At 58.6% G+C, this 27,254-nt stretch overlaps 3 protein-coding genes across 4 annotated transcripts; 2 read left to right on the top strand and 1 right to left on the bottom strand.

The window, feature by feature from the left end:
- Positions 1 to 2,141: 2,141 nt before the first annotated feature.
- Positions 2,142 to 8,759, top strand: PLCD4 (phospholipase C delta 4; the record flags this gene model as incomplete). The annotated part of the gene is made up of 15 exons (XM_080346309.1): positions 2,142 to 2,166; positions 2,511 to 2,669; positions 3,164 to 3,392; positions 3,634 to 3,763; positions 4,329 to 4,560; positions 4,830 to 5,031; positions 5,332 to 5,476; positions 5,969 to 6,121; positions 6,484 to 6,624; positions 6,989 to 7,145; positions 7,534 to 7,650; positions 7,823 to 8,001; positions 8,153 to 8,288; positions 8,374 to 8,523; positions 8,653 to 8,759. The coding sequence occupies 15 exons, from the start codon at positions 2,142 to 2,144 to the stop codon at positions 8,757 to 8,759; spliced, it is 2,262 nt and encodes a 753-aa protein (XP_080202435.1).
- Positions 8,760 to 9,440: 681 nt separating this feature from the next.
- On the bottom strand, positions 9,441 to 17,894 carry ZNF142 (zinc finger protein 142). The gene is made up of 7 exons (XM_080347103.1): positions 17,419 to 17,894; positions 16,908 to 17,168; positions 15,583 to 16,395; positions 15,165 to 15,342; positions 11,267 to 14,504; positions 10,258 to 10,363; positions 9,441 to 9,978 (listed from the first exon to the last, which is right to left on the bottom strand). The coding sequence occupies exons 1-7, from the start codon at positions 17,606 to 17,608 to the stop codon at positions 9,485 to 9,487; spliced, it is 5,280 nt and encodes a 1,759-aa protein (XP_080203229.1). The 5' UTR covers positions 17,609 to 17,894; the 3' UTR covers positions 9,441 to 9,484.
- Positions 17,895 to 19,569: 1,675 nt separating this feature from the next.
- BCS1L (BCS1 homolog, ubiquinol-cytochrome c reductase complex chaperone) lies at positions 19,570 to 24,192 on the top strand. Of its 2 annotated transcripts, XM_080346354.1 has the most exons (8): positions 19,570 to 19,644; positions 20,476 to 20,852; positions 21,108 to 21,247; positions 21,363 to 21,557; positions 21,945 to 22,008; positions 22,372 to 22,541; positions 23,000 to 23,117; positions 23,783 to 24,192. In XM_080346354.1, the coding sequence occupies exons 2-8, from the start codon at positions 20,533 to 20,535 to the stop codon at positions 24,033 to 24,035; spliced, it is 1,260 nt and encodes a 419-aa protein (XP_080202480.1). In that variant the 5' UTR covers positions 19,570 to 19,644; positions 20,476 to 20,532; the 3' UTR covers positions 24,036 to 24,192. The 2 variants fall into 2 exon arrangements, with proteins under 2 accessions (XP_080202480.1, XP_080202481.1); XM_080346355.1 differs by lacking the exon at positions 21,363 to 21,557.
- Positions 24,193 to 27,254: the final 3,062 nt, after the last annotated feature.

The following is a 27,254-nucleotide window of genomic DNA, read 5'->3' as shown; positions in this document are numbered from 1 at the left end:
ATTCTGCCAGGAGACTGTTGAAGCAGCTGGGGAGTGCTTACACCCGCTGGCCCCCCAGTTCTGCTTGGGGACTGTCACCTCTAGGAGACAAGCTGTGGTGGCTCAGTGTGTGCTGAGGGGAGCTGGGGCTGACCCTGGCAGGGGTGGGCAGTCCTGTGGGAAGCCCTTGGGATGGGTTTCTCCGGCACCTCATGGTTGCCCCACTTCCCCTGACAGTGTGACTCAGGGGTGAGGGGAACAGCCGTGTGTTTGTGTCCACACTCGTGGGATCTTCCCTGTGCTGGAAGGGATCATCTTTTCTTCCCTGTATGTTTGGGGAGAGCATGGCTCCTGGGGCAGAGATGGGCTTGCTTGGGCTGTGCTGGTAACCTGTGAGGTCTGGCACTGGGGGAGATCAGTTCTGAAATCTCAGTGCAGTTACAGGCCTGAGGACTGCACGCAGATCCCTTGCACGCTGCCTCCTTGCACACATGTGTGCCTGGGTGCAGAGAGGACAGGCCTGATTGTGGCACAGAGCCCATCTCTGTCCCAGGCCAGCATCTCTCTCTGCTCCTCCAGCCTTGCTGCCTCACCTTCCACCTCAGCTTCCCAAAATCATCCTAGTCTCTGTCCCCTCGCCTGTGGCAGCACAGGGGGCACAGGGCAGGTGGGTACCTGGAGCTGTGAGCCTGCAAAGTGGTCGTGCTGGTCTGGGTGCTGCCAGGAGGCAGGGGAGTGCAGGCAGACAAGTGGCTGGGGTTGTCTCCCTCTGGTTCCTTGCAGGCTGAGGAGTGCAGGGAGAATGAGAGTGTGCTGCATGGGGTACAGGGCACTGCTAGGGCTGCGTAAGCCAGTGGCCATCAGGCCACCCACTCTGCAGGGCACAAGAGGAACGTGGTGCTACCCTCCTGTTTATGGGTGTGGGCAGCCCGAGCACTGGGCCAGTGGGTTTGTGCCCCTCAGCACATCAAATGCAGGGGGGGCTGCAGGCACTGCAGTGATTCCTTGCGGTCTGAGCCCTGCAAGAAGGGCCTTTGCTGGGAAAGCACAGCCCTGTCACTGGGCACTAGTGTGAGGCACCTGGGATGTCACCCCAGCTGCTCCATATATCCAGCAACATGTGAGGTCCCTGAGAGTGTGGACAGGCAGTCCTCGTGCTCTGGGGACAGCTAAACACCCACAGACAGCCCCACGCCCGGCATATTCCCCAGCCTGTGCTGTGCTGAGCCTGCCACAATCTGGCAGCCGGGCTTGGCAGCTGCCTGCACACTGACGGCACTGGCTATTCCCAGCCCCAAACCCTCGATGCCTGTGCTGAGTCAGGGGCCTGGGGCACGGCTGCCACCCCTGCGCCCCAGCACAGAGCTCTTCACCTCCAGGAACCCCCTGCTCCCCTCCTGCACCCAAATCCCAGCCCACCAGCTGTGGCATCTGCTCCTTGAGCACCCAGCTTCAGCACCGGGGTGACAGGCACATCCAGCGATTTGTCAGTCTAATTAAAGCCTTAACAGCCTAATCAAAGCCTTATTGTCAGTCCAGTTGTATTTATAGTCCCACTTGGCGCAGTGCACTCCCCGTACGGCTGCCGGTGCAGTCGTGGCCCCAGCGTGCTGGCGTTCCCTGGGGAGAAGGGGTTGGAGGAGCTGCGGGTCCTGCTCTGCACCCCCTTCCTTGCTCTCACAGTAAGTAGGGCTTTCCCTTACTTCCAAATTTTCTTGTTAGAGGCCATTTCCCAGTGCGTGGGGGCTTGTTCTTGGCTTTCCTGGGCACCCCCAGGGCAGTTTTTCCCGGCTCCCAGGGCCACTCCTCCCCTGAGAGCACCAGAGCTCTGGTACCTGCTGGGCTGCAGGGCAGCCGTGCTGGCAAGTTATTATTTTCCTCCGATATCTTTTGAGCTCCAGCTTCCCGGTAACGCAAATTAATATTTCATGAGCACGGCGAGGTGAACTCGACACTTAAGGATGGCAATGACCCAGCAGGAGACAGGTGCAGGTGCATTGCCCATGGGTAGAGGCACACACACCTTGCACACGCGTGAGCATGGCCGGAGAACACCCAGCAGGACACGGGCACAGTGCGGGGCTCCAGCCCTGCTCCCGCCCCCCCAGCCACCCTCTCTCTCTTCCCTCCCCAGCGGCTGCCAGCACAGAGGAGGCAGAGCCATGGCATCGCTGCTGTGCAACGCCCGTGAGTGTCGCGGCAACGGGGAGGCACAGGGCACCGGGTCAGCTGGATTTACACCAGGGCAGATTTGGCCCCTGGGTTGAGCTTGCTCTGCTACACCCGGGAGCATCCCTACTCCTTGCGGCTCGTGGGAATTTGGGCTTGGCAGCACGAAGGGTGGGTAGGAAAAGTCGATGGGGAACCACTTTCTGCCCCTCTTGTGGTGAAGAGAGTTTGTTTGGGGTCTGTCCCTCCTCCATCCCAAATAGAGGGACCACGTGGGGTCCCAGAGGTGGCAGAGAGCAAGGTACAAGGGTGCAGTGCCCAGATACTCGCACTCTCAGTGATGCAGCTCACACTGCCCCCAGGCATCCAGCTCACAGACACACTGGAGCAGATGCAGCAGGGGACACTGATGCGCAAAGTCAAGTCCAAGAGCTGGAAGAAGCAGCGTTACTTCAAGCTGCAGGATGACTGCATGACCATCTGGTACCAGTCCAAGAGGACGGGCAAAATTGAGTCTGCCTGTGAGTACTGACTGCTGTGTGTTGGCCATGGGGCCACCAGTAGGGTTCAGAGTGAACAAGGATGTGAATGTATAGAGATTCTTGGAGCCATGTTAGCAAAGGGTACTGGGGCATTCAAGAAACACGCTGTGTGCATGTGTGTGCTCTTCTCACCCCCATCTCTCCATGAAGCATCCTGCTCCCAGCAGGATCACCAGAGCTGAGTAGAAGTTGCAGCTGATACAAGTGGAATCTCTCACAAGCCAGCAGAGGAGTAGACAGACAGAGGTGTGGATGGATGACTAGCTCAGTGGATGGATAGCTGAATGGGTAGATGGATAGATGAGTAGCTCAGGGAGTGGATGGATGGATGACCCCCTGGCTGGGTGGATGGATGGATGAATGGATAGATGAGTGGAAAGAGGGATGGCTGAAAGGAGAAATATCTGTGGGCAGTGCCCCCTGCCCTGTGGTCCTCGTCCCCCACAGACAGGCCTCCCCTCCCTCCGCCCTAGTCTCCATCAGCGATGTGGAGACGGTGCGGGAAGGGCACCAGTCGGAGGTGCTGCAGAGCCTGGCTGAAGAGTTCTCCCCTGAGCGCTGCTTCACCATTGTCTTCTACGGCCGCCGGGGCAACTTGGACCTCATCGCTGGCTCAGCAGAGGAGGCACAGTGCTGGGTCCAAGGCCTGCGCCAGCTCATTGAGGTGGCCACCAGCATGGACCAGAGGGAGAAGATAGACCAATATCCTTCCTGCAGGCACCACTCTGCCATCCACATCCAGTCCTTCCTCCATCTCCTGCCATCCCCCAGGCCCTACATCTCCAGCCATGCCTCAGTCTGCGCTTAGCTCTTCTGGGTTTCACCATCTGCAACAAAGCAGGGGGCGCCCACAGAAAAAGGAAAAGAGGCCCTCTGATGCTCCCCAGCTCCACCTCTCTTAGCCAAGGTCCTTTCCCTTAACATCTCCCTTGGTTTCTCGCACATGGATTCGTGACTGGTTCCAGAAAGCCGACAAGAATAAGGATGGACGCATGAACTTCAAAGAGGTGCAGCGTCTCCTCAAGATGATGAATGTAGACATGAATGAGGATCATGCTCTGCGGCTCTTCCGGGTAAGCATCACACCAGAGGGTGTGGAGGGGCTGGGGTGGGACTGGAGGGGCTGGAACAAGCTGCACAACACCGCCCTGCAGAAGGTTAGGATCACTTTCTTCTGTCTGTCATTGATCCATCTAACCACCCATCCATCCATTGATTTGTTCACTCAACTACCTGTTTACCCAAACAAGCATCCATTTGTTCATTTATGTTAACTAGCCAAGGCAGCTGTTCCTCCCATTCATTTGTCCACCTAGTTGTTTATCTGTCCACCCAGCCACCCATCTAGATGTTTATTTACCCATCAATCCATCCAGCCAGCCAGCTGTTCATCCATTCATCTGCCTGTCCATTTCTCCATCCATAGACCCACCCATCTATCAGTCCACCTGGCCAGCCCTCCATCTCCCAACCCATCCATTTATCCATCCATCCACGCGCTGACGGATGCCTACCACTGCTGCTGGCATGGAGTCTCTGTGCCCTCTGCTGGGGGTGGGAAAATCCCCCCACAGCCCCATGGGATGGCCAGGACACCCTATTTTGCTCTGACTGGGTACTGAGCAAGCTCACTTGCAGGCTGCCGACAAGTCGGAGTCGGGGACACTGGAAGGGGAGGAGTTCGTACTCTTCTACAAGGCCCTCACGCAGCGTGAGGAGGTGCTGAGCCTCTTCCAGGACTTCTCTGAAGATGGGAAGAAGCTGACGCTGCTGGAGCTGGTGGATTTCCTGCGGCAGGAGCAGCTGGAGGACGAGGGCACGGAGGAGCTGGCCATGGAGCTCATTGACAAGTACGAGCCATCGGAGTCAGGTGAGAGCTAGTGTAGACATGGGCTGTGCTCTGCACGGGTGGAAGGTGGGGCTGAGACCCACAGCCCCACAGCAGGGGCATCCCCAGCCCCACCCGCTGCCCACCCTCCCAAGGTTAGTGCCCTGGGGCATCTCTCCCTGTGCCTCAGCCTCTGGCAGCAGCCATATCCACCAAGTTGGGGATGTCAGGAGCCAGCAGCAGCCCTGTTTGCCCCCATCCTGTCCCCTCTGGGTCCTCATCTGTCACTGAGCCTCCCCCTCTACCTACAGCCAGGGCTCGCCACGTGCTGAGTGCTGACGGGTTCCTCATGTACCTCTGCTCCCCGGAGGGCTCCATCTTCAACCCCCGGCACCAGGCACTGTGGCAAGACATGAGCCAGCCGCTCTGCCACTACTTCATCTCCTCCTCCCACAATACCTACCTGATTGAGGACCAGATCCGAGGCCAGAGCAGCATTGAGGGCTACATCAGGTAAAGGGGCTGCTCCCTCCTGGCTGCCACCCAGCACCCTCCTGTCCCAGTGCTGTGCCCTGGGCAGCTCCATGGGGCAAACGTAGAAGCTCCTCTGCATCCTCCATGACCCAGCACCCCTGTGGACACACCATGGGGTGCTCAGCAAGGGGGATGCTGAGCTTAGTTCTACCTGCCCTGCATGCAGCATCCCCCCCACCCTTGGTGGTTGCCCCCTGGTCCCTGTAGGGGTGACACCCAGAGGCAGAAGGGAGGGCACGTGGCTGGTGTGTTGTCCCAGGAGTGACAACCCACCCCTAGGGCTCTGAAACGGGGCTGCCGGTGCCTGGAGGTGGATTGCTGGGACGGGCCAAACGGGGAACCCATGGTGTACCACGGCCACACCTTCACTTCCAAGATCCCCTTCCGGGAGGTGGTGAGCACCCTGGAGAAGTACGCCTTCAAGGTAGGATACCCTTCCCTGCTGGGTGTTGTGGGTTGCCCTTGGTGGACGAGACATAGCTGTGATTTGGGGCAGTGATGGGTCTCTGGAAGAGGAGTGGTGCTGGGGCTCACACACCTGGTGCTGCAGCAGGTCTGACTTCACCATAGGTGAAGAGGGTGGCTGTGTCCCTTCCCAGGGGACAGCACTTGGGGGTATGACCCACAGCCCTGTGCTGTGCCGTGCCAGGGGACGGGAACTCATGCAGACATAGTCTCCTGGGGTTGCAGGCATGAGATGGGGCCTGGGGGTGCAGGGGTGAGATGGGGCCCGGGGGATGCAGGGATGAGATGGGATAGGGGGATGCTGGGGGACTGGAGGGGTATGTAGGTCTCAAGGGGATACAAGGACACACAGGGGGCTCCATCCTGGCACTGATCATGCCTGGGCAAAGCCCATGTGAGCGCTCTCCAACCTCACTAAGGCTGATCTCCACCTGTTCACGTTGTTCCCCAGACCTCAGACTACCCGGTGATCCTGTCCCTGGAGAACCACTGCAGCATGGAGCAGCAGGAGGTGCTGGCCCAGCAGCTCAAGTCCATCCTGGGGGAACAGCTCCTCACCACCACCATTGATGGGCGTGTCCCCACCCAGCTGCCATCCCCAGAGGTATGGACAGGGCATGGCCATGCTGGGCATCGCTGTCATGCCTAGCAGCAGGGTGAGGAGGTGGCTTTGCTGTCCAGAGGAAAGGCCAGCCCTATCCCAGCATTGTCCTGCTTTGCTGGAGCACTTGAGAACCCTGGGGACAGTTTTCTCATGTTCACAGGGGTCCCAAAGCTGTCCCCAAGGTTGTCTCCCCATGCCCTGCAGAGCCAGACAGCAGGGCAGAACCCTCCTACCCCATCCCCTTCTGGGTGCTGAACAGAGCTGGCAGCGCTGGCCCCCTCAGTGGGGTTCTGAGGGACAGCAAGTCCCAAGGATGGGACGGACACCCTAAGGTGCCCACCTCTCTACGCCCAACCCTGCAGGAGCTGAAGCACAAGATCCTGCTGAAGGGGAAGAAGATCGGGCGGCTGGAGGACACACTGGATGGGCCAGGGGACGAGGCACCCGATGTGTCTGATGATGACAACGGAGCAGAAGCAGAGGAGGAGAGGCGGAGGGCAAAGGTGGGTGGGCTGAGCTGGAGACCAGCCATGAGCATTGAGTCACCCATGGGCACTGCTATGGGCCATGGTGACATCCTAGTGCCAAGAGGAGGGGCAGAGACTATAGGGACAGCACCAGATGGGAGGCACAGCCCTTTCTGCCCCTGGCCATGCCAGCCCCCTCTTTGCACAGTGTCCCTGTTGTGACACCATGCTGGGCAGCCCTGCCTGCTCTGTTCCTGGTAAGAAGGCTGCCTGTGGTGGGGATGCTGTCACGACCAGCACCCCCATGGCTGTTCTGGCCTTTCCTGGGCTCTACAGCCCTTGTGAGTGCTGGGGGACAATGCTCCCGTCAGGAGGGACCTAACACAGCCCTGCCTTGCAGAAGGACAAGGAGAGCCTGGCACAGGCGTTGTCTGACTGTGTCATCTACTGCAAGAGTGTGTCCTTCCGGGGCTTCCAGGAGGCCCGCAGCCATTCCCGGCCCTCTGAGATCTCCTCCCTTGCCGAATCCAAGGCCAGGAAGCTCATACGGGATGCAGGTGAGGTGGAGGGGGCAGCGGCACCAGGGGACCAGACGAGGGTGGAGGCGGCACATGGCTTCCTCAGGTGTAGGGCTAGACCCTCCAGACACTGGTGTTACCTCCCTGTGCAGGAGAAAGAGGGTCCAGTGGGGCTGTAACCTGGGTTTTGGCTGTGATGGGTGAGTGGGGGTTATTGGCTTAGATAAGTGAGGCAGGATGCCTGGTTTCCTGGGAGGAGAGAGGGATGAGAATTGGTGGGTGGTAGATTGTTGGATGGATGAAAGGATGGATGAGTGGATAGATGGATGGAAGAGGAGGTGAGTGGGTAGATGGATGGATGGATGGGTAGCAGATGTAGGTGGTTGTGCAGGCCGGGGAATGACTCCATGAGTGGCTCTCACACTAGGAAACGAATTTGTCCGCCACAACACCTGGCAGCTGACACGCATCTACCCCAGTGGGATGCGAACCGACTCTTCCAACTACAACCCCCAGGAGATGTGGAATGCAGGGTGCCAGATCGGTATGGCTGGGGGGTGTCAGGACTCTGCCCTGGGGAAGCTGGAGGTACCTGGGCATCGGTGCCTTGTCCCCCTGTGCAGCCCCACACCTCTCCAGCCATGGAGACAGGCTGGTTCTCAGCCTCAAGCAGGGGATGGTCTCCAAGCTGCCCTTTCCCTACCACCCTCTCCCAGTGGCCCTGAACTTCCAGACGGCTGGCACGGAGATGGACCTGTGTGACGGGCTCTTCAGTCAGAACGGCTGCTGTGGCTATGTGCTCAAACCACCCTTTATGAGGGATGAGGAGACTCTCTTCAACCCCAATGACCCCAGCAGCTGGGAGGGCCATGGCCCCATCACTCTGACCATCCAGGTACAGTGCTGAGTAGAGACCCTGGGGAGCCATGACAGTGTCCTGAGGCTCTGTTGGTTCCAGCCTTGGGCAGCACGCTGGAGCTGAGCAGCCCCCTAGCAGATTGGTTCAGCTGCTCCCCAGCTCAGAAGGTCCATACCCCTTCCTGCAGGTGATCAGTGGGCAGCAGCTGCCCAAAGTGGCCAACAGCAAGGATGGAGCCATCATCGACCCGCTGGTGCGTGTGGAGATCCATGGAGTTCCTGCGGACCAGGCGCACCAGGAGACCAAGTACATCGAGAACAACGGTGAGCCCCACAGTGGCACCAGGGAGCCTGCTGCACCCAGGCAGCCCCCTCCCTCGCTCTCCCAGCACCCGCTCTCCCTTCCCAGGGTTTAACCCCCGCTGGGATGAGACGCTTCAGTTCCAGCTCCATGTGCCGGAGCTGGCCCTCGTCCGCTTCGTGGTGGAGGATTACGACAAGACCTCCAGGAACGACTTCGTGGGCCAGTTCACCCTAGCCTTTGCCAACATCAAACCTGGTGAGCAGCTGCTGCCCAGTGGTGGTGGAGGGCCAAGGGCAGCCCCACAGGGGTGTCTGGGCTCAGCTGGGTGCTAGAGGGCAGGGTGGGGGGCAGCTGTCAGCCAGACCTTTGCTGTCACCCCTACAGGCTACCGCCACATCCATCTCCTCTCCAAGGATGGCACCAGCATCCCACCCTCTTCACTCTTTGTCCATATCCGCATCACTGAGCCACCCAGTCCTGAGCAGGACTGAGCCCCTGGGGCAAGCAGGACCTGGATAGAAGCCATAGAGCCGGCCCCATGCAGCTGGGGCCGCAGAGCCAACCACATCACCCTCTTATTGAGCCATTTGTGTCATCCCTGTGTTACCCCTTGTGTCACTGCTGCACCTCTCTTTGCAGTGGCCTCCAAGGGCTGGAAAAAGGTACTGACCTTCCCTTCCCAGGTTTAGGATGCTGCCTCCAACTTGTGAGTGTGGGGTCTGCACTAGTGCAGCCCACCCTGGCCATGAGGAGGAGAGATAGTGCACAGCACCCTGGCTCTGCCGCAGGGGCTGGTCCCCCCGGGCCCAGGGAGCATGGCTGGAGCTGAGCAAACCCCAGGGCTGAGCAGAGGTGGGACAGGAGTCAGTCCTCACTGCTCCACCCCGGCAAAGCTGCATCACAGCCCCTGCGGCTGCTCCTGGCCTATGCCTGTTGCTGACCCCTCCTGTACCCTTTCTCTGTAAGCAACTTAATAAATTGTTTGGTGACAGGTAGGTTCGGGTCTGGGTGCAGTGGTGCTGGGGACAGATGGAGAGCTGGGCTTCTCAGCCTGCAGGCACCTGCCCCCTGGCTCACACCGAGCTCCAAACAGCCCAAAGAAAAAGGATTAAAAGGAGATTCCTTTTATACAACCACGTATTTTACATCTTATATACATATATGCCTGTACACACACATACATCTCTGTAGCAGGCCCTGAAGTCAGTATTTGGCCTCACTGTGAAGCGCTGTCCTTCTCTGCAGGGCCTTCCTGCTCCGTCCCGGGGGCCCCGCTGGCCCCGCTCTCCCTCTGCAAGGCGTGGAGGTGGACAGTGGGTGTGCTGGGGTCCTTGCCCACCCCTTGGCTGGGGTCACCAGCCCCGTGCTCAGGGTGATGCCGCTGGATGTGTTTGATGACCTGGAACTTCTGCTTGGCCTTGTAGGGGCAGTAGCGGCAGAAGAAGGGGTGCTCGTTGGTGTGGGTCAGGTAGTGGTGACGCAGGCCGGCTGCCCAGCGGAAAGCCCGCCCGCAGGCGTTGCAGACGTAAGGCTTCTCCTCGCTGTGCTTCTTCAGGTGGGTCTTGAGGAGGAAGCGAGTCTTGAAGGCCTTGCCACACTGCTCGCAGATGAAGGAGCGGGCATCCCGGTGCCGTGTCTCCTTGTGCACTCGCAGGGCATCTGCCCGGTTGGTGCGGTACTCACACTCGTCGCAGCGGTATGGCTTCAGGCCTGCAGTGATGGGGAAGGGGTTGGGATGAGGGTATAGTGGCCTCTCTCCTGTGGGTCTTGCCTTCCCCATAATGGCGTCAGTCTCCAGGGACCCCCCCTTACACACTATCCTCAGCATTGGGAAAGTGCAGCCTGCCAGCAGGCACTCTAAATTTCCAATTTTCCTCCCTCACCTGCAGCCGGGCCACTGGTGGCAAAAGAAGCCCGAAGAAGCCCAAAGCTGCAGTCTGTGCAGCCCCAGTGCCCATCCCGGTCCCATCCCCAGTGAGCAGCACTCACCTGTGTGCTTCGTCATGTGGTACTTGAGCTGGTTCACCCACTTGCACTTGTAGCCACAGTCAGGGCAGAGGTATTTTCGCTCCTCCTTGTGGATCCGCATGTGGTACTGGACAGAGGGCAAGAGGGGAGGGTCAGGATGAGGCCATGTCCCCTGCCCTGGGAACGTGCAGGGCTCTGGGATACCAGTGAGGGGCTCAAAGACAGCTCTGACATCCCAAACTGCATGGGGCAGGGAGGGCTGTCTGCTTAGCTGGCAGACTATGAGCAGGGGGACCTGCAGTGGGGTCAGGATCAGACCCCTGTACTGCTGAGCTTGCTCTGTACCAGCCTGTGCATGGACCAGGCTTTTCTCCCCAGTTTGGTATTTAGGGCAAAGCCTGGGTTAACACCCAGCCCAACAGAGCTAGCCCTTAGCTGAGCACATTTCAATGCCTTGCTCAGGCAGCCCTAGAGGGCTCCAGCTCAGCCTAGCCATTAAAAAAGTCAATATTTCTTTTAGCAAAACCAGACCATTTTCCCCTCCATTACCTGACAACTGGCCCTCCTGTTCTAGAAAATGCCCTTTACTGTGCATGAAGATGCTAATCACCTACAGAAATGAGGGCAGGGTCTGGCTTTGCTAGCAGGGAAGCTGAGCTTTCCCTTCACTGTGTCTAACTGGTGTCACAGGGCATGCTGCAAGCCAGCAGGCAGCCAAACGTGGCTTTGAATGGTATGACTGCACCCAGAGGACACTAAAGAAGTCAGCGGGAAGGGGAGTGAACTCAGCCACTTGCTCTTCTTGCTTTGTTACAAATCCCTCTTCCCCTTGATCTGCAACAGCAGGGAAGAAACATATCATACCTACATGAATTTTATTCACTTGCCTCCCATTCCTGTACAAGCCCCAGGACAGATAACAAAACCTCCCCTTGGGAGTTTCTTCTTGCCCAAATCCCTGTGTCTGGATTCCCCCCAGCCCATGTAGATGCAGTAGGACACATCTCCCACCCCCAAGCAGGGCTCTTACCTTGAGACGTGAGGGGTCGGCGCAGGCATATTTACAGAGGTGGCACTTGTAGGGCTTCTCACCAGTGTGGATGCGGATGTGCCACGTGATCTTCTGCCTGTTCTTGGTGGTGTACGCGCAGTCCGAGCACTTGTACACGCGGGTGCCCCCGTGGCCTTTCATGTGTTGGTCAAAGACGAGCTGGTGGCAACAGGTGAAGTCACAGAAGGGGCACCGCAGGGGTTTGTCCTGGGGGGCGGCCGGCTCGTGGCTCTCCACATAATGTCGCACCAGCTGCTGCCGCTCCTTGGCTGCAAAGCTGCACAGCTCACAGCGGTGGCTGAAATGCTGCGTCTTGTGCTCCTCCAGTGCCTCCCGGGTGGGGAAGGTCTCCTTGCAGGTGCTGCACTCCAGGTGTGGGTGCTGCTTCTGCAAGTGGCACTTGAGTGTGGCCTCGCTGTGGCACATGAAGCCGCAGTGCAGGCAGCTGTAGGACACCTTCTCCTCGTGCCGCCGCAGGACGTGCTGCTTGAGGGCCGTTTCGGAGCTGAAGCGAGCCTCGCAGCACGAGCAGCCGAAATTGAGCTCGCCGCGGTGGCAGCTGTTGACGTGGCGGGTGATGTCATTCTGCAGGTAGCTGCTGTAGTCGCAGAGCGGGCAGAAGTGGGTGGGTGTCTTCTCGTGCACCCGCAGGCGGTGGATGCGCAGCTTGGAGTTGGTGCCGAAGGTCTGGCTGCAGATGCCGCAGGCGACGCGTCCAATGCCAGTGTGCAGGGACTGATGGGCCTCCAGCCGGTAGCGCCGTGTGGTGCTGAACTCACAATAGCGGCACTTGTGGGGCTTTATCCCCTCGTGCTTAATGCGGACGTGCTGCCGCAGGCAGCGGGCCTGCTTGCAGGTGAACTCGCACTGGCAGCACTGCAGCTGCGGCCGCTTGCTGTAGTGCTTGCGGTGCAGCCGGCGGTGCAGCCGCAGGGCTTTGGCCACCTTGGAGGTGAAGGAGCAGGAGGTGCAGCGAAACTCGCCCAATGACACGCAGCCCCTCTTCTTGTGTGTCTTCATGGCCCGTTCCTGGTGGCAGGTGAAGGGGCAGGTGGGGCAGGAGAAACGCCTTCTCTTGGGCAGTGCGGATTTTGGGGGGGCTGCACTCAGCAGAGGCTCACTGGGCTGGCCTGTCTCAGCACTGGCCCTGTCCCCTTTGGGGAGCTCAGTGCTTTGGGGTCCATTCTCTGTGGGATACACAATGTGCTTCTCGGCATGGTGGCTCTTGAGTGCGCGCTGGGAGCGGAAGGCCTCGGGGCACAGGGAGCACCAGAACTGCTCCAGGCTCCGGCAACCATCCTCCACATGGGAGGTGATGGTGGAGACACGGGAGCACACGAAGGAGCAGGCGTTGCAGCGCAACTTCCCTCCCTCCAGCCGGTATTTCTCTGAGGGTTTCCCAGGCTGGGAAGGAGGACAAGCAGCACCACCTGGCTCAGCCCCATCTCCTTGCTGGAGAGGCTCTTCTGCCACCTCTGTGCTGTCACCCAGCAGCAATTTTTCAGGGGCAGGGCAGCCCAAGGTCTCTTCCCCAGCCAAGGAACTGCCTACTGCCTGCATTTTATCAGGCATCAGTTCAGCCTCCCAGGGGCTCTCAGCATCCCCAGACACCTCTGAACCTCCCCTATCACTCTCTGCTGTTTCTGCACCATTATCACTGGGCTGGTCAGCATGTTGGCACAACTTAGGCAGCTCCAGACCAGCTGGTTTGAGGATCTTGTTCTTCTTCAGGAGGACCGGGCACTTCTTGAGGAGATGGGTGTTGAGCCCCCTTTGCTGCTTAAAGCTGGCACCACACTCATGGCACAGGAGCGGGGCCCGGCGGCTCTGGCAGCTGGCTTTGGAGTGCAGGGTCATGGACTTCTCCTTCCGTGTGATGTATGAGCACTTCTCACACTTAAAAATCTGGCTCTCTGACTGCACCACCAGCATCTGCACCCTGCCCTCCAGCACCAGCGTCTCTGCCTGCTCCTTGTCCTGCTTCCGCAGCGCCTTCAGCACCAACTCCGAGCTGCCTCTGGCATTGTCATCAGAGGCGGCTGCGTCCTCAGGGAGAGGCGAGTGGTTCTGTTCGGCCACCTTCAGCACACTGAGCCAAGCCTCCGGCAGCTCAGCTTGGTTGGTCTCTCTCATCTCTGTCTCTGCCACCAGCTTATGGTGGCCTGAGCATGACTCCTCGACCTGACCTGTGGCCTGACTTTGCAAGTCTTTTCCATGGCTGTCTCCTGCTGATGCCCTGTTGACCAGCCTCACCGCCTCATCCTCCTGTACATCTGCTTCTTCTTCCTCAAAGTTCGGGATGCCTTCGAGCGTATTGTCATTGTCCTCCAACCCAAGGTCTTCCCGGGAGCCCAGCATCTCATATGCTGCGGGAGGCTCCTTGCAGGACAGTCTTTCCACACTCTCTGGCTGTGTCACACAGGATTCTCCAGTCAAATGCTCCAGGAGGGGGTCAGACGAGGCGTTCAGTGCCTCCAAGTCCAATGCGCAGCTCTCCACCATGTCTCCAGAAGCAGCAAGCTCAGTCGAGCCTGTGGCAGCACCTCCTTGCACGCAGTCATCTCCCACAGCATCACCAGTGGTGGGACCATTCTGCTCCCCTTTGCCCACACCTCTCTCCACCTTACCGCCACTCTCCAGAGGAGCAGCACTCTGCCCGAGGAAAGGCACCAGGAATGCTTGTTGGTAGCCCTCTTCCCCCTGGGACTCCAGCTGGGACGGCTTTGCCTTTGCCCACTGCTCTTTGTTGGTGGGAGGGGAGTTGGCACCCACACGTGGGACTGCACTGAGCTCACAGCCAAAGAGCGTCTCAGATGAGCTGACCTCCAGCTCCTTGCTGGCATAGTTTTCCAGCCAGTCCTTGTCACCAGGGACGTAGCCGTGAATCTTGCGCTTGTGGAAGAAGAGGCTGGTGTTGCTGAAGGTGCAGTAGGAGCAGAGGGCGCAGCGAAATTCCTTCTGCTTGGTATGCTTGCAGTTCTCGTGATTCAGCAGCGCCTGCTTGTACTTAGTCTGATAGGTGCAGTACTGGCACTGGAAGATGGGCACTTGGTAGTTCTGTGAGTGCTTGGCCTGCATATGCTTCTGCAGCTCGTACTTGCGCTTGCAGGCAAAGCCGCACACCTCGCAGATCAGACTTTTGCCCTGGTGCCGCAGCTTGTGGCTGCTCAGCTGGTCAGCACGGTGACACCGGTACGAGCACTGGTTGCATTGGTACCTGCGGAGAAAGAAGGATCGGTCAGGCAGCGCCAGGAACTGTGACAGGCTGAGCCCTGCCAGGCAGGCTGAGCTCTGCTTCCCCACCCCGGACACATGGGGAAGGGCTACTGCTTCATTTACCAGATCTGACCTTTGCCATCCTGGCAGGTCTTACCACAGGCAGTTCCCCCCTGCTTCAGCCCTTGGCACTGGTGGTGCTTTACACCGCCAGCCTGGGGACCATAGGTGGCTTCCTCGGGTGTCCCATACAGTGACCATGTCATCCCCACACACACACACCACACCAGCAGCAACTCCAGCATCACTGGAAGCAGACTAGACCCAAAGGAGGTGATAATACTCAGGTAAAAATGTGTTTTGGCAGAGTCCTGCAGGTGCCCAAGCTAACCTTGGCCCATTAAGAGCAGCAGAGCCCATGAGCCTGAGCTCAGATCTGCACTGACGTGGTAACACACCTCCTTTACAATGCAGGCACACCAAAGATAACTTTGCCCCTGCAGCACCGTGCCGGCAACAACCTGCAAGCTCAAGGGCTGCATTTTTTACACACCAGACAATATAGGTTGTAGCCACGCCCCAGGCATGAGAGAATCTGGCACACGCTGCAGCCCCGAGCAGCAGACTCCTGGGGCAGGATTTGGGGAGCCCAGGGTCATACCGGAGATCTCCAGTGTGCTTGCGCATGTGGACGTTCAGGTAGTGCTTCCACTTGGTGATGTACCCGCACTCTGTGCACATGAAGTTCTTGTCATTGGAGTGGGTCAGCATGTGCTTGGACAGGTAGCTCACGTCCCGGCACGTGAAGTCGCAGAGCTCACACTTGTGAGGCTTCTCTCCTGCAGGCAACACAGGAATGTCCTCAGTGTGACAGCCAGAGCGGGCAGCATGGGCTGCCTCCCCCACAGGGAAACCAGCTCAGCAGGGGCTGTGGGTAACAGCAGGGACTTGGGCAGGCCACAACTTCAGCCAAGCAACGTCAGGCTGGCAGAGCTGGTGACAGGACCCAGGAACCTTGACCCAGCCCTCCCTGCCCACCCAAAACCGGGACAGGACCCCCCATGCCAGCTGACACGCACCGGTGTGCAGCATCATGTGCCGGATGAGCACCCTCTTGTGTGCGGTGGCAAAGGCACACTCGCTGCACTTGTGGATCTTCTCGTTGGCGTGCATCTTGCCCACGTGGTCATGAAACTCCACAGGGTTGAAGGTGGCGTAGGGGCAGAAACTGCACTGGAGCTGCTCGCTGCCCGGGTGCCCCTGCTTCTTGTGCTTGCGGAAAACATGCTTGTTGGAGCAGATGAAGTCACACTGCTGGCAGTGGAAGGCGTAGTGGGTTTTTCGGTGAGCCTCCATGGCCTCGGCTGTGCCGAAGAGCAGCGAGCATGCGTGGTACTTGCACTCCACTGCCTTGATGCCATGAGCGTCCTTGAGGTGACGGACAAACTCCTTCCGGTCCTCTGCACAGTAGTCGCAGCCCCCCTGGAAGCAGCTCAGCCTCTTAGGCTCGGCTTTGTGAGTCTTCAAGTGCTCTTTGAGGGCCTGGCTAAGTCGAAACTTCTCCTCGCAGACAGGGCAGGAATAGACATCAGAGTAGAAGTTGGAGATGTCCTCATGCATGCTGGCCATGTGGCGGTTGAGGGCATTCTTTTCCACTGAGCTGTAGTGGCAGAGCGGGCAGTGGTGGGCCTTCTCACCTGTCTCCCGCATCATGTGGATTTTCAGCTTACTTTTGCTGGTGAAGTACTTGTGGCAGTTGGGGCACTGCAGGCTGGGGTCGGGGAAGTGCAGGTGGAGGTGTTCCACCAGATGTGTCCGCTTCTTGAAGCACCGCTTGCACTCAGGGCACATGTGGGTTTTGTAGAGGTACTCAGAGCCCTCCACAACATCCCCTGTGAGAACAAAGGAGGAGAAGCCATCAGCAGGGGAGAGACAGAGAAGAACTCCACAGGCAGATGATCCTCTCCAATCCATCTGTGCCACAGTGAAGGCTTATCAGCCACTTACTTGGAGGGACTGTTCCCACCCCAAGACAACAGCATGGTTCAGGTGGGCTCCTTCCAGCTTAACACTAGCAAAGATGATCCAGTGCAGCCTAAGTCAAGCCTGCCCCTGGGCCCCACTCCCTGAAGCCTGTCAGACTTTTGCCTGCTTTTGCCTGAGCTTGACAGCAGCTGAGGACAGAAAACAGGAGAAAAAGGATGCGTTTCCTTGGGCAGAGGGCAGGGGAGGGGGAGCAGTGCACTGGCACATGCAGGAGACAAGAGGCTGCTGGCTGGCACAGCACTCCCATGTTCCACCAGCCCGGCCCACATTCCGTTGCCAGTGTCAAGGCTGAGCTGCTTGCTTGTGAATCAAAGGCAAAGCAGCTCCCAGTACAGCCCCACGGTGCCCCATATCCTACCTCTGAAGTGCTGTGTCTGTGGCACCCTGGCTTTCTTGGGAGTTGCCTTCCTGTCCTCTTTGGCCTCGCCTTCACAGGGGCTCTCACCATCCTCCTCTGGCGACTCGTCCCCTCCGCTGTCCAAGTCCCCTTCTCCAGCTGACACTTTCTGTCCCTCCAAGAAGCCCTCCCCAGTGCCTGCAGGCTTTGCCAGCCTGTCTTCTGCTGCGGTGGCTTCCCAGCCAGGGTGGCAGTTCCCTGCCTCCTCCTGTCCTTCTCCTCCTTTAGTGGGGAAAGACAGAGATCATCATGCTCCAGGTGAGAGGGAACTGGCCCAATTGCCCACACACGTGCAAAAAAACCTCCTGCCCGAGATGTGGCTCACAAATCGTGCCACAGAGAGGAAGAAAAGCTGCAGAGATCCCTCCAGAAGCACAGCCTCACCCCTCACTCCTCCCAGTTGTAACTGGGATGCACAAACGTGGCCAGCTTCAGCAGCAACCATGGGCCCCAATCACCCCCCAAGCTGTACCTGACAGCAGGACGCAGGGCTGCTCGAGGCTGCGGGGGGCTGAGCCAGGGGGACTGCTTGTCATGGGATTCTCAGCCAGGGGCTCCACAGCGTGACCCTTTCTGTGCTGCCAGAAGAGCTTGGCGTTGGCTGTGACAAAGTCACAGCGGCTGCAGTGGAATGGGAAATGTGTGCGGTGGTGCTGCTCCATGGCCGGGCGGCTGGGGAAGAGCAGGGGGCAGGCACGGTAGGCACAAGACACAGGGGAAGCCCCGTGCAGGCGGCGCAGGTGGCTGCGCAATTGCTTGCGGTCCTCTGTGGCGAAGCAGCAGCCCTTTGCAGGGCAGGGCAAGGCTCCTGGTGTGATGCGGTGGGACCTGAAGTGCTCTTTGAGTTCGCTGGGCTGCGTGAACGTCTCCTGGCAGATGGGGCACAGCAGGCACTCGGCAGCAGAGGCCTCCTGTGCACCTGCTCTAGGCGGCTTTGAGCCCCCCAGCTCACTCTGGCCGTTGCTGGCAGAAGCCGACAGTGCCCCAGGGAGCTCCATGTGCCCTGGGGGGGGCAGCAGCAGGCACTGGTGCTGAGACAGCAAGGAGGCCTCTGGGAAGCTCTGGCCGCACCTCTCGCAGAAATACAGCTCCATGACCTTGACCAGCACCTCTGCAAGACCGAGGGGTGAGAACTAGAAATAGCTTTTGTCAGGCTCAGAGCTTGGGACTGGTGGTTCAGTTCCAGCTCCAGACAAGGAGGTTGCCATGATTACAGTTTGGAGAACCATAGCCCTCCCCCTGCCCAGAGTACCCCAGGATGCAGGGTCCCATCCAAGAGGGAATACCATCACCCAGGTGACTGTGGGGACCAGGTCTGCCCCTTAGCGCTTTCAAGGCACCCAGCGACCCAAGGCCAGTTCGGCACCGTCCCCAGCAGGATGTGCCCACACTGGACTCAAGTGAAAAGCACTCAGAGGGAAGAAACCCGAGGTGGTGATTTCTGACTGGTCTCCACTGACAACCTGGAGCAACCCGCTCACCCAGCCTGAGGCTCTCACAGCCACCCCTCCCCATCTGCACACCCAGCCTGTGCCAGGTCTGCACTGAATGGTGCCACCAGGCTCACGACACACACAGGTTCAGAGACACGAGGGCACCGTGGCATTCCCAGGGTACTGGGGCTGGCCATCTCTCCCTCTGCTGGGTGCCAAGGGTCTCGCACTACCCTCCCTGCACCCCATACCTGTGGCATTGGCGGTGTTGCTCAGTGTCACGTTGCCAGCCACAGCCTCGATGAATATTTCCACGTTGCTTCCTTCCGTGGAAGCTCCTTCCCCAGGCACTGATGCCTCTGCCAGCAGCAGGTCCGGGCTGGTGGTCAGTGGGGGTGTCCCAGCCAGGCTGGTGCTGGCCACGCCAGGGCTTCCCACGGCTCCTGCCTCTGCTGGCATGGGCAGGAGCAGCTCCGAGCAAAGAGCCTCCATCTCCCTGCTGGCACCCTCAGCCACAGCCACTTCTGCACCCACTGCCACCGGGTACGGGCTCGGTGCTAGGCAGGAGGGCTTCTCACTCTGAAACAGGAGAAAGTGCTTGAAATAAGGGAGAACCCAGAGGTCCAGGGTTCGCACAGGGTTTCGGGGGGCAGCCCGCGATGCCGGTCCCCAGGCAGGGTGTGAACCCGTGTATCTCAGCACTGGCTGCCGTGCAACAAGTGGGCGCTGGCAAAACCCCCTGTCACGGGGGAGATGGGGACACAGGGACCCGGTATCACCCCCAAAGATGCCCAGGGGCCTCTCCCTGAGCCTGACAGCCAGGGCCTGCTCCCCGGGCCCGGGCGGACCCACACCCGCGCCCAAGGGTACCCAGGCTCAGCCTCCAGACCCGGTCCCGGTCCCGGTCCCGGTCCCCAGCGAGAAGGTGCCTACCATGAGTCCCCGCACGGCCGGAGCCGTCCCGGCCCCCTCGCACTGCAGCCCCGGCCTGTCCCCGTCGCCCAGGCCAGGATTCAAGTTGGGCCCCGGTACCCCCGGCACATCTCGGTGTTGCGCACCGGGCGGGAGGGAGCGTCACCCTTTGTGCGGCTCGCGCGACCGCTCCGCTCTGCCCGGCCCCGCCGCCCGCCCCGGCACCGCTCTATGGTGCGAGCCGGCAGCGGGCCGGAAGCGGCGCGGAGCGGAAGTGAGGGTCATGCCATAGAGGGCGGTGCGGCGCGGGTCAGAGCGGCCGTGCGCGGAGGTTGGCGGCGGCGGCGGCGCCGGTACGGACCGGGGGAGCTCCTGCCGGAGGGGGGGCCGTCGGAGGGGCGAGGGGAGCAGGACTGGGTCCGGGTCCGTGCTGCGGGGAAGGCGAGTGTGGGGCCGAGTCTCCTGCAGGGAGGGTGGGCTCCTGCTGCGGGGCCGGGCTCCTGCTGCGGGGCCGGGGCTCGGCGGCGGCGGGGAAGGCCGGGGGCCCGGGGCCGTCCCGGTCTGTGCAGAAGCCTGGCCGCGGGGTCAGACCCTGTCCTGGGGGCAGCGGGATCATGCCGCAGGGAGCAGAGTGTCTGTGTGGCTGCTGCGGAAAGTCCTCTCACCCCCGGTGTCTGGCTCCTGCTGAGGGAGCTGGAGCAACTTCCAGCCCCTACGTGTGGCTCTGTCCTTCATCCACACATGGAGGTGCTGCTTCCACCACAGCCCTGCACCTGTTCACAGCAGCAAAGAACTGGCTCGTGGCTCAGCCTGGGGATGTGCTTCAGCTTTTTCAAACAATAAACCTTAAATAATCGCAATGCTTATGATTTCTAGCTGTTTAAAGAAGAGTATTGTGTAAAGCTCTGGGCTTGTTGCCGTAGCTGAAGAAGCAACAGATGCTCCTGTGCTTGCCTGAGAGCCTCAGCCCTGGCCCCCTCCTGCCTGTCTTGCCCAGAGGCTGCAGAGGGGGTGGAGGCTCCAGTGGCTGTCTGAACCCCTGGTAATATGATAAGCATGGATGTGGGGGATCTAAATGTGCCAGGCTGCCTTTTGCCTTGAGAACAGGCCACGATAAAGGCCAGGCAACTGCAGGCGATCCATTGTGTCCCCCACTGCCATTCAGTCTTTCTCTTTCTACACAGGTTTGTTTCTGGAGCGCAAAGACGATGCTGTGGAAAAGAGCCACTTAACCCCCCACAATGCCCTTTTCTGACTTCGTGTTAGCACTGAAAGACAACCCGTACTTTGGGGCTGGGTTCGGCCTTGTTGGAGTGGGCACGGCCTTGGCATTAGCCCGGAAAGGGGCCCAGTTTGGGCTGGTGGCTTTCAGGCGCCATTATATGATCACCTTGGAGGTGCCTGGCAGTGATAAGAGCTACCACTGGCTGCTGAACTGGATCTCCCACCACGCCAAGCACACTCAACACCTCAGTGTCGAGACGTCTTACCTGCAGCATGAAAGTGGGCGTGTCAGCACCAAGTTTGACTTCGTTCCCAGCCCTGGGAACCATTTCATCTGGTAAGGGACAGCAGGGGAAAGCAGTCTGGGGTCTGACCCTTGTTTTGGCAAGGAGACTCCAACCTGGGGGGCCTGTGGAGGCAGCAGAGAGGATCCTGCCTCTTCCTTGGGTCTGGGTTAGGGCAGGAGATTCAAAGTAGTGAGAGGTGTCTGTATCCATTGGTGTGAAGTGATTTCTTTACCTGAGATGAGTGTTCTCCTTGATGCATGACCTGGGCTGGGCCACCATCCCCCAACCTTGTCTTCCCACCCCAGGTATCACAGGAAGTGGATTCACATCGAGCGCAACCGGGAGAGGCAGATGATTGACATGCACACGGGGACCCCCTGGGAGTCTGTCACCTTCACTGCGCTGGGCACCAACCGCGAGATCTTCTTCAATATCCTCCGGGAAGGTTTGCAGGGGAGCTGTGTGGGCTCCTGCTGGGAACGGCCTGCTCCCTGGGGACACCTGGGGCTTCACGGGAGATCCTGCTCCCTGTGAGCTGTCCCTTCTGCCTCTCTCTGCAGCCCGGGAGCTGGCGCTGCAGCAGCAAGAGGGGAAGACAATCATGTACACGGCCATGGGAGCAGAGTGGCGACAGTTCGGCTTCCCCCGCCGCCGGCGGCCTCTCAGCTCGGTGGTGCTGGAGGAAGGTGTGTCGGAGAGGCTGGTCCAGGATGTGAAGGAATTCATCGACAATGCCAAGTGGTACAGCGAGAGAGGCAAGGCTCTGGCACAGCTGTGTCCTCCATACCGTGCCCAGTGCGGCTCCTTACACCCCTGCAGCCATGGCTGTGGGGCATGGCCTTGGGCACATCCCACAAATGAGCCAGCCTGGGTTTGGTGGTCAGATCTGTGTCTGCAACAGGACAAATTCCGCTCGTTTTAGTCCAATTATGAAAACCATGATAAGCTGTGGAGTTCATTGCTCCTGGAATGCTGATGTTGGGTGGGATGCCATGGTCCTCTCTGGAGACAGCTGCAGAGGGATATTCCCCTGCTGCTTGCCTTCCCCTGGTGTATCCTCTGTGTGTGCTCAGCACAGCCCCATGGCTCTGGGAGAGCTCAGAGCCACCCAGCCTGTTCCTAAAGGCACACTGTCTTCCTAGGAATCCCCTACCGCAGAGGTTACCTGCTGTACGGGCCTCCCGGCTGTGGGAAAAGCAGCTTCATGTGAGTATCACCAGCTGGCAACAACAGTTCTCTTGCCAGCTGCCTGCTCTGGGGTGCAGCAGTCTCTGGTGAGGGTGTGGGTGGGTTTAGGTTTGAAATGCAGGAGTGGGCTGTGCCCCCTGCACGGTGCCTGGTGACAGCATTCATGTTGCTGGCACTGTCACATGTCAGGATAACGAGCCCTCTGTGCTCTTGCTTTGCACAGCGAGCTGAGCAGGGGCTCCCATCTGCCCCCCACACCTGATATCTGCCAGGAGGGGATGCCGCTGCCCTCTCCTCTGCTGCTGAGCAGGCTGATCCAGTGCTTGCTCTGCTCTGGTCTTTCTCACTGTGATTCTCCCTTGTGATTTGTGTCCTTCCCAGCACAGCCCTGGCCGGGGAGCTGGAGTACAGTATCTGCCTGCTGAGCCTCAGCGACCACAGCCTCTCCGATGACCGTCTCAATCACCTTCTGAGCGTGGCTCCGCAGCAAAGCATCATCCTGCTGGAGGACGTAGACGCGGCCTTTGTCAGCCGAGACCTCGCTGCTGAGAGTGAGCGGTGCCCCCATTCCCAGGCCAGCAGCAGGAGGGGGGTTTGCCGGCTGTGCTGGGGAAAGGTTTGGACTTTAGGCTGATCTGCTGCACCAGCAGACACTGGGAGTGGGCAGCTCTCTGTGGTTTTCAGGCCCAAGCTGGACCTCACCCAGTTTTGGCTAAGCCATCTCAAGGGCAATTCGGGTCCTTTATCCTCAGGCAAAGACATTTCTCCTGCCCAGCTATTTTCAGCATGAGGGAGGAGGTGGCTCCCCTCATTCTCTTTTTGGGCTCCGAGAGGTGTGGGTGGGCAGAGGAGGTGAATGTGCTGCCAACCAGAGAGAGGCAGAGGGTCAGACTTGGGGCAAGGAGAGAGCAGGGAGCTTGGCTTAAGCCTGAGACGATAGGGAGGTGGCCCGCAAGACTGCGCAGGGTGAGTGGCTGATGGACACGATCTCGGACACCTCTATCCCCAGACCCAGCTGTGTACCAAGGCATGGGACGCCTGACCTTCAGCGGCCTCCTCAACGCACTGGACGGTGTGGCCTCCACAGAGGCCAGGATTGTCTTCATGACCACCAATTACGTGGACAGGTCAGAGCTGCCCTCTGGGAGAGAACAGGGAGGGTGGCATGGGAAAACCTTGCTCCGTTTTGATGACCTATATGGAGGGCTGTTTGCACCCTCCTGTGTGAGAATTCAGGGTTCATGTTTCCCAAATCCTCCCTTGGGATGCAAATTCTTTGATCGTTAATCAAGATCCCCTTTGCTGGACCCTCAGATTCTTCCTTGCTGTGCAGACCATGGTTGTGCCCTTGAGGAAAGGTACCAGCTTCCTGCCCGAGGGTATCTGTGGATTTTGGGGTTACAGCCACACTGTGAGTGAAGTGCTTGCCCCAGGCGCAGCCCATTGGGTTGGCAGGATGCAGCTGGGCTCACAGCACCTGGTCAGACACTGCCCTGTGGCAGGCTTGGCAGACTGAGCTGGCCTGAAGGGTTGTTCAGAGGTTGCTTGTGGGACAGAGATGCACAGGATCCTCCTCTGGAGCCAGCCCTTCCCGAGCTTTCTTATTTCTTTTGGGTTGATTTTCCCTTCAGCTCCCCAGGGACAAACTTCTCCCCCACCTTTACCATCCCACAGTGCAGAGGATCTTGTAGATAGGACACTGTCTGTGGTAGTGTGGTGGGGGGCTTTCTGCAGGATCCACCCTGCAGAGACACTTTGATCAGCTGTTCAAGGCACCCATGTCTCTCAACAGGCTGGACCCAGCACTGGTGCGGCCCGGCCGTGTGGATCTCAAGCAGTACGTGGGCCACTGCACCCATTGGCAGCTTGCCTGCATGTTCCAGCGCTTCTACCCCGAGCAGCCCCTGGCCGTGGCCCAGCAGTTTGCGCAGCAGGCGCTGGAGGTCTCCAAGCAGATCAGCGCTGCTCAGGTGCAGGGCCACTTCATGCTCTACAAGACAGACCCTGAAGGAGCCATTGCAAACGTATGCTCCATCATGATGTGACCAGGGGCTGGCTTTCCCCTGCCACGCTGAGAGGACTGGACAAGGACTTGACCATCCAAGGGATGTTGTGGAGCTGCCCAGCCATGCAAGCCAGGTCTCTTTTCACCTCTACCCCTTCAAGGCCTTGTTTTTTTATTAAAGCACATGGTGAGTCAGAGCTGCCAGCCTTACTGCAGGGAGAAGGGATCAGGTCTTGCTGCTCCCCAGACTTGCGTGCTGCTGCAGCACGTGCCTTGTGCTGAGATTGCCATAAGCTGCCACAGCTCCTGTGTGGGAGTTGCCTTCCCTGCACGGCAGCCTGGGGGTGCCCCCAAAGGGCCTTTCCCTGGGGCAGGACATTGGGGTGTTGCACTGCTAAAGAGCTGCTGGTCTTTGAAAGGAGAACAGTCTTCACTGGTTTGTGAATATCCTCTGTGAGGACCACAACATGGCTTTTGGCTCTCTTGTCCCTTTGCCTGTTAGTTGTCCCATTATCCAGCTGCTGGTCCGCAGCCCTGCTGGCCAGGGACTGACACAGCCAGCACTGGAAATCCAGAGTGTTTCAGAAAAAAGCAGCTCCCAAGAGAGAGCTTGTTGTCCCTCAGGCTGCAGGCTGCTGCCACAGCTCCTGCCCTGCAGTGCCAAGTCGTGGATCTGTGTGGACATCGTTCCTGGGTGGGCATGACTGTCCCTCCTGCAGTCCTACATGTGGGGGCAGATGAGAGGCTTTGGCTGGTTACAGAATATCTTCTAAAGAGCTTGATGTTAACCTCAACGCGAATTTCTGCAGCCATGCCAGCCCAGTGTGAGGTGCAGAAATCCATCTTAGAGGTGACTACTCTCCTCTCCTTCCAGCAGGAGAGGCTGTGCATGGCTGAGGGAGGGATTTGGCCAGCTGCCTGCAGTCTTGTAGCCTTTTCCCTGTCACCTGTCTTCCTTCCTCCCAGGAACAGAAATCCTGGATGTGCCACAGGTGCCTGAAACGCAATCGAGAAGGAGGCAGGTTCTGTGCCTCCTTCCCATCGCCATGGAGCCAGGGCCAGGGTGTGAACTGACCCACAGAACAAGCCAGCCAGAGCCTCTCCTGTCCCCTCCCCAGTCCCCATTTCAGAGTCCCAAAATCAGCTTCACCAAAGCCAGCCCCATGTTGATGTCCTTGCTTCAGGGGCTGTGTCACCTTGGCAGGGCTAGGAGAAAGTGGTTCCAGGCTAAACCCAAACTGTTAGGTCACTGCTCAGCCCTCCTCTTGGCTCTGCCCTGCGGGGCCAGGGGGGAAACTGAGAGCATGTGGGGGTACAAAAGGGCTGAATTTCAGCGCAAACAGGCAGTTCCTTGATGGAACCCCAGACTTGCACAAATGTTTCCACAAGTGAAGGGTTGATGCTGTGGCCACAGGGGTCTGTAGTGACTCAGGGAGGCTCCTAGAGCCGCGTGCTGCTGTTAGCATCTGAAACCCTGTGCTCAGCTATCCCACTTTAGCATCTCAAACTCTGTGCTCAGCCATCCCGCAGAGGCTGACTGCTCAGATCCAGCCTCTGCCCTCAAAACTGGGGGTCACACTGGCCAGTGAGTGACTGAAAAGTGGCTCACAGCAGTTCAGGAGGATGGGGGAGTGGTGAGGGAGAGCCAAAGGGGCCCAATGCCACCATAAGCAAGCACAAGCAACATCTCTCACTCTGCTTTTAATAGTGTTAATGCTACAGACGCCGCTGCCTTCTGCCCAGCCTGAGTTGCTTTTGCCAGTTAAGCCTCACAACAGCCCTGTGAGGTAGGTGGGTGACATAGGTGGACACCAAGTGAGGAGCCCCAGGGCAGGGTGCAGGCTCTGTTCTTCCCTTTTGACCCAGAGGTTTGATTTGTTTAGCCCAAATTCTTTTCCATGTGCTGTTGCAAAATGTCCTCTGCCCCAGGCTGACAGCAGTGAGTCAGAGAGGTGTGAGCATCCTGAAATCCTTACTCCCAGGAAAAAAACCCTCCCCTCTTAACATAGCTGGCATTTGACTGAAGTTACCCAGCTTCTTGCTTGCTCTGATTTCCATGGCTGAATTCCCATGTTCCAAACACTTGGCACAGCATTCTTCCTGATGAGAGTAAGCCTGGCTCACTGGAAGAAGCCAAGGAGCTTCAGTGTCATCTGCTGCAAGGGGCAGAGATCTCTGTGTTTCTTTCAAGACTTGACCAAATGCCTTTCTTGGAGCACAGCCATTTCACAGGTGAAGGCAGGAGGCAGCAGAACAAGCACCAATGTCAGATAGAGTTTACATGTTTTCACTGAAGTGCAGCCAGGGTGTTCCCCCAGAAACCAGCTGGAACCAGGACAGAATGAGCACTAAAAAAATGAGGGCACTCTCCAGGGAGTGAGTGCTCAGCCCTCATCCCCAGCAGGGCACGACGTCTGGCTCTCAGATCCCCAAGCCCAGGACAGGTAGTGTAGGTTCAGACCAACAAGAGAAAAAAATACACTTTTAGAGCATTAGTGTTAAAAATAGGAAAATAGGCCATTGTTGGAAATTTACGCACGGAAGGTTCTTGGGCAGTGGGTTAAACCAACCCTTCAGAAAAAGGCCAGGCTTGGAGAGCAGGGCAGCAGGTGAGGAAGACCCATTCAAGAGAAGCCTTTTGTGCAACCTTCATGTGCAAAGAATCAACCAGACAGATGCAGCACAAATACCCTCCCAGCTGGCACACAGCACTTGGTTTCCCAGGGATCTTGCCTGAGGCTCTGGCAAGTCCATCGCAGCACAGCCATTTCTGCACTCTGCAGGAGGAGGAAGACAGTAACAACCCAGGTGTGGCCAAGGGAGGCTGGGGCACAAGGCACAAACAAGTGTAAAGGAATTGGTACTGCCCAGGAGAGCCAGACAGCTTACACCAAGGTGGGCAAAGCAGGGAGTGGGGAGGCCTCCTGCCACGCAGCGGTGCCAGGGGAAGGTCTCTGCCCTGGCCCCAGGTGTGCGGAGGAGGGAGATGAGGGAGCAACACCAGGGATCAACACCTTTGCTCCAAACAGCAAAGAACAGGAGCAAGAGGGCAGAGAAAACAAATGGAGCAGACTCTGGAGAAGACCCAACAGATTAATAGTGGTATCCCACTTCAGAGGCTTGGGATCACCCATCGTGGCTTTGGAGTGAGACAAAGTTTAAATCTGAAGCAGCAGCAGAAGGAACTGCACCAAGTGAGTTTAAACAGCAAATTGTTTCTTTGAAGCAAGATCAGCTTCAAGATGAAAGGCGGGTAAGA

The sequence above is a fragment of the Nesoenas mayeri genome (assembly GCF_963082525.1).
Source record: "Nesoenas mayeri genome assembly, chromosome: 6".
Taxonomy (NCBI): domain Eukaryota; kingdom Metazoa; phylum Chordata; class Aves; order Columbiformes; family Columbidae; genus Nesoenas; species Nesoenas mayeri.
This window is presented reverse-complemented; position numbering and strand designations above follow the sequence as displayed.

Coding starts and splice junctions, on each gene's coding strand:
- ZNF142 (XM_080347103.1), bottom strand. CDS start 17,608: ATGGAGCAGCACCACCGCACACATTTCCCATTCCACTGCAGCCGCTGT. Junction 14,505..15,164: donor AAGCACACTGGAGATCTCCG/GTATGACCCTGG, acceptor CTTTCTCCGCAG/GTACCAATGCAACCAGTGCT. Junction 9,979..10,257: donor CCACATGACGAAGCACACAG/GTGAGTGCTGCT, acceptor CCATCACTGCAG/GCCTGAAGCCATACCGCTGC.
- BCS1L (XM_080346354.1), top strand. CDS start 20,533: ATGCCCTTTTCTGACTTCGTGTTAGCACTGAAAGACAACCCGTACTTT. Junction 21,558..21,944: donor CAAGTGGTACAGCGAGAGAG/GCAAGGCTCTGG, acceptor CTGTCTTCCTAG/GAATCCCCTACCGCAGAGGT. Junction 23,118..23,782: donor ACCACCAATTACGTGGACAG/GTCAGAGCTGCC, acceptor GTCTCTCAACAG/GCTGGACCCAGCACTGGTGC.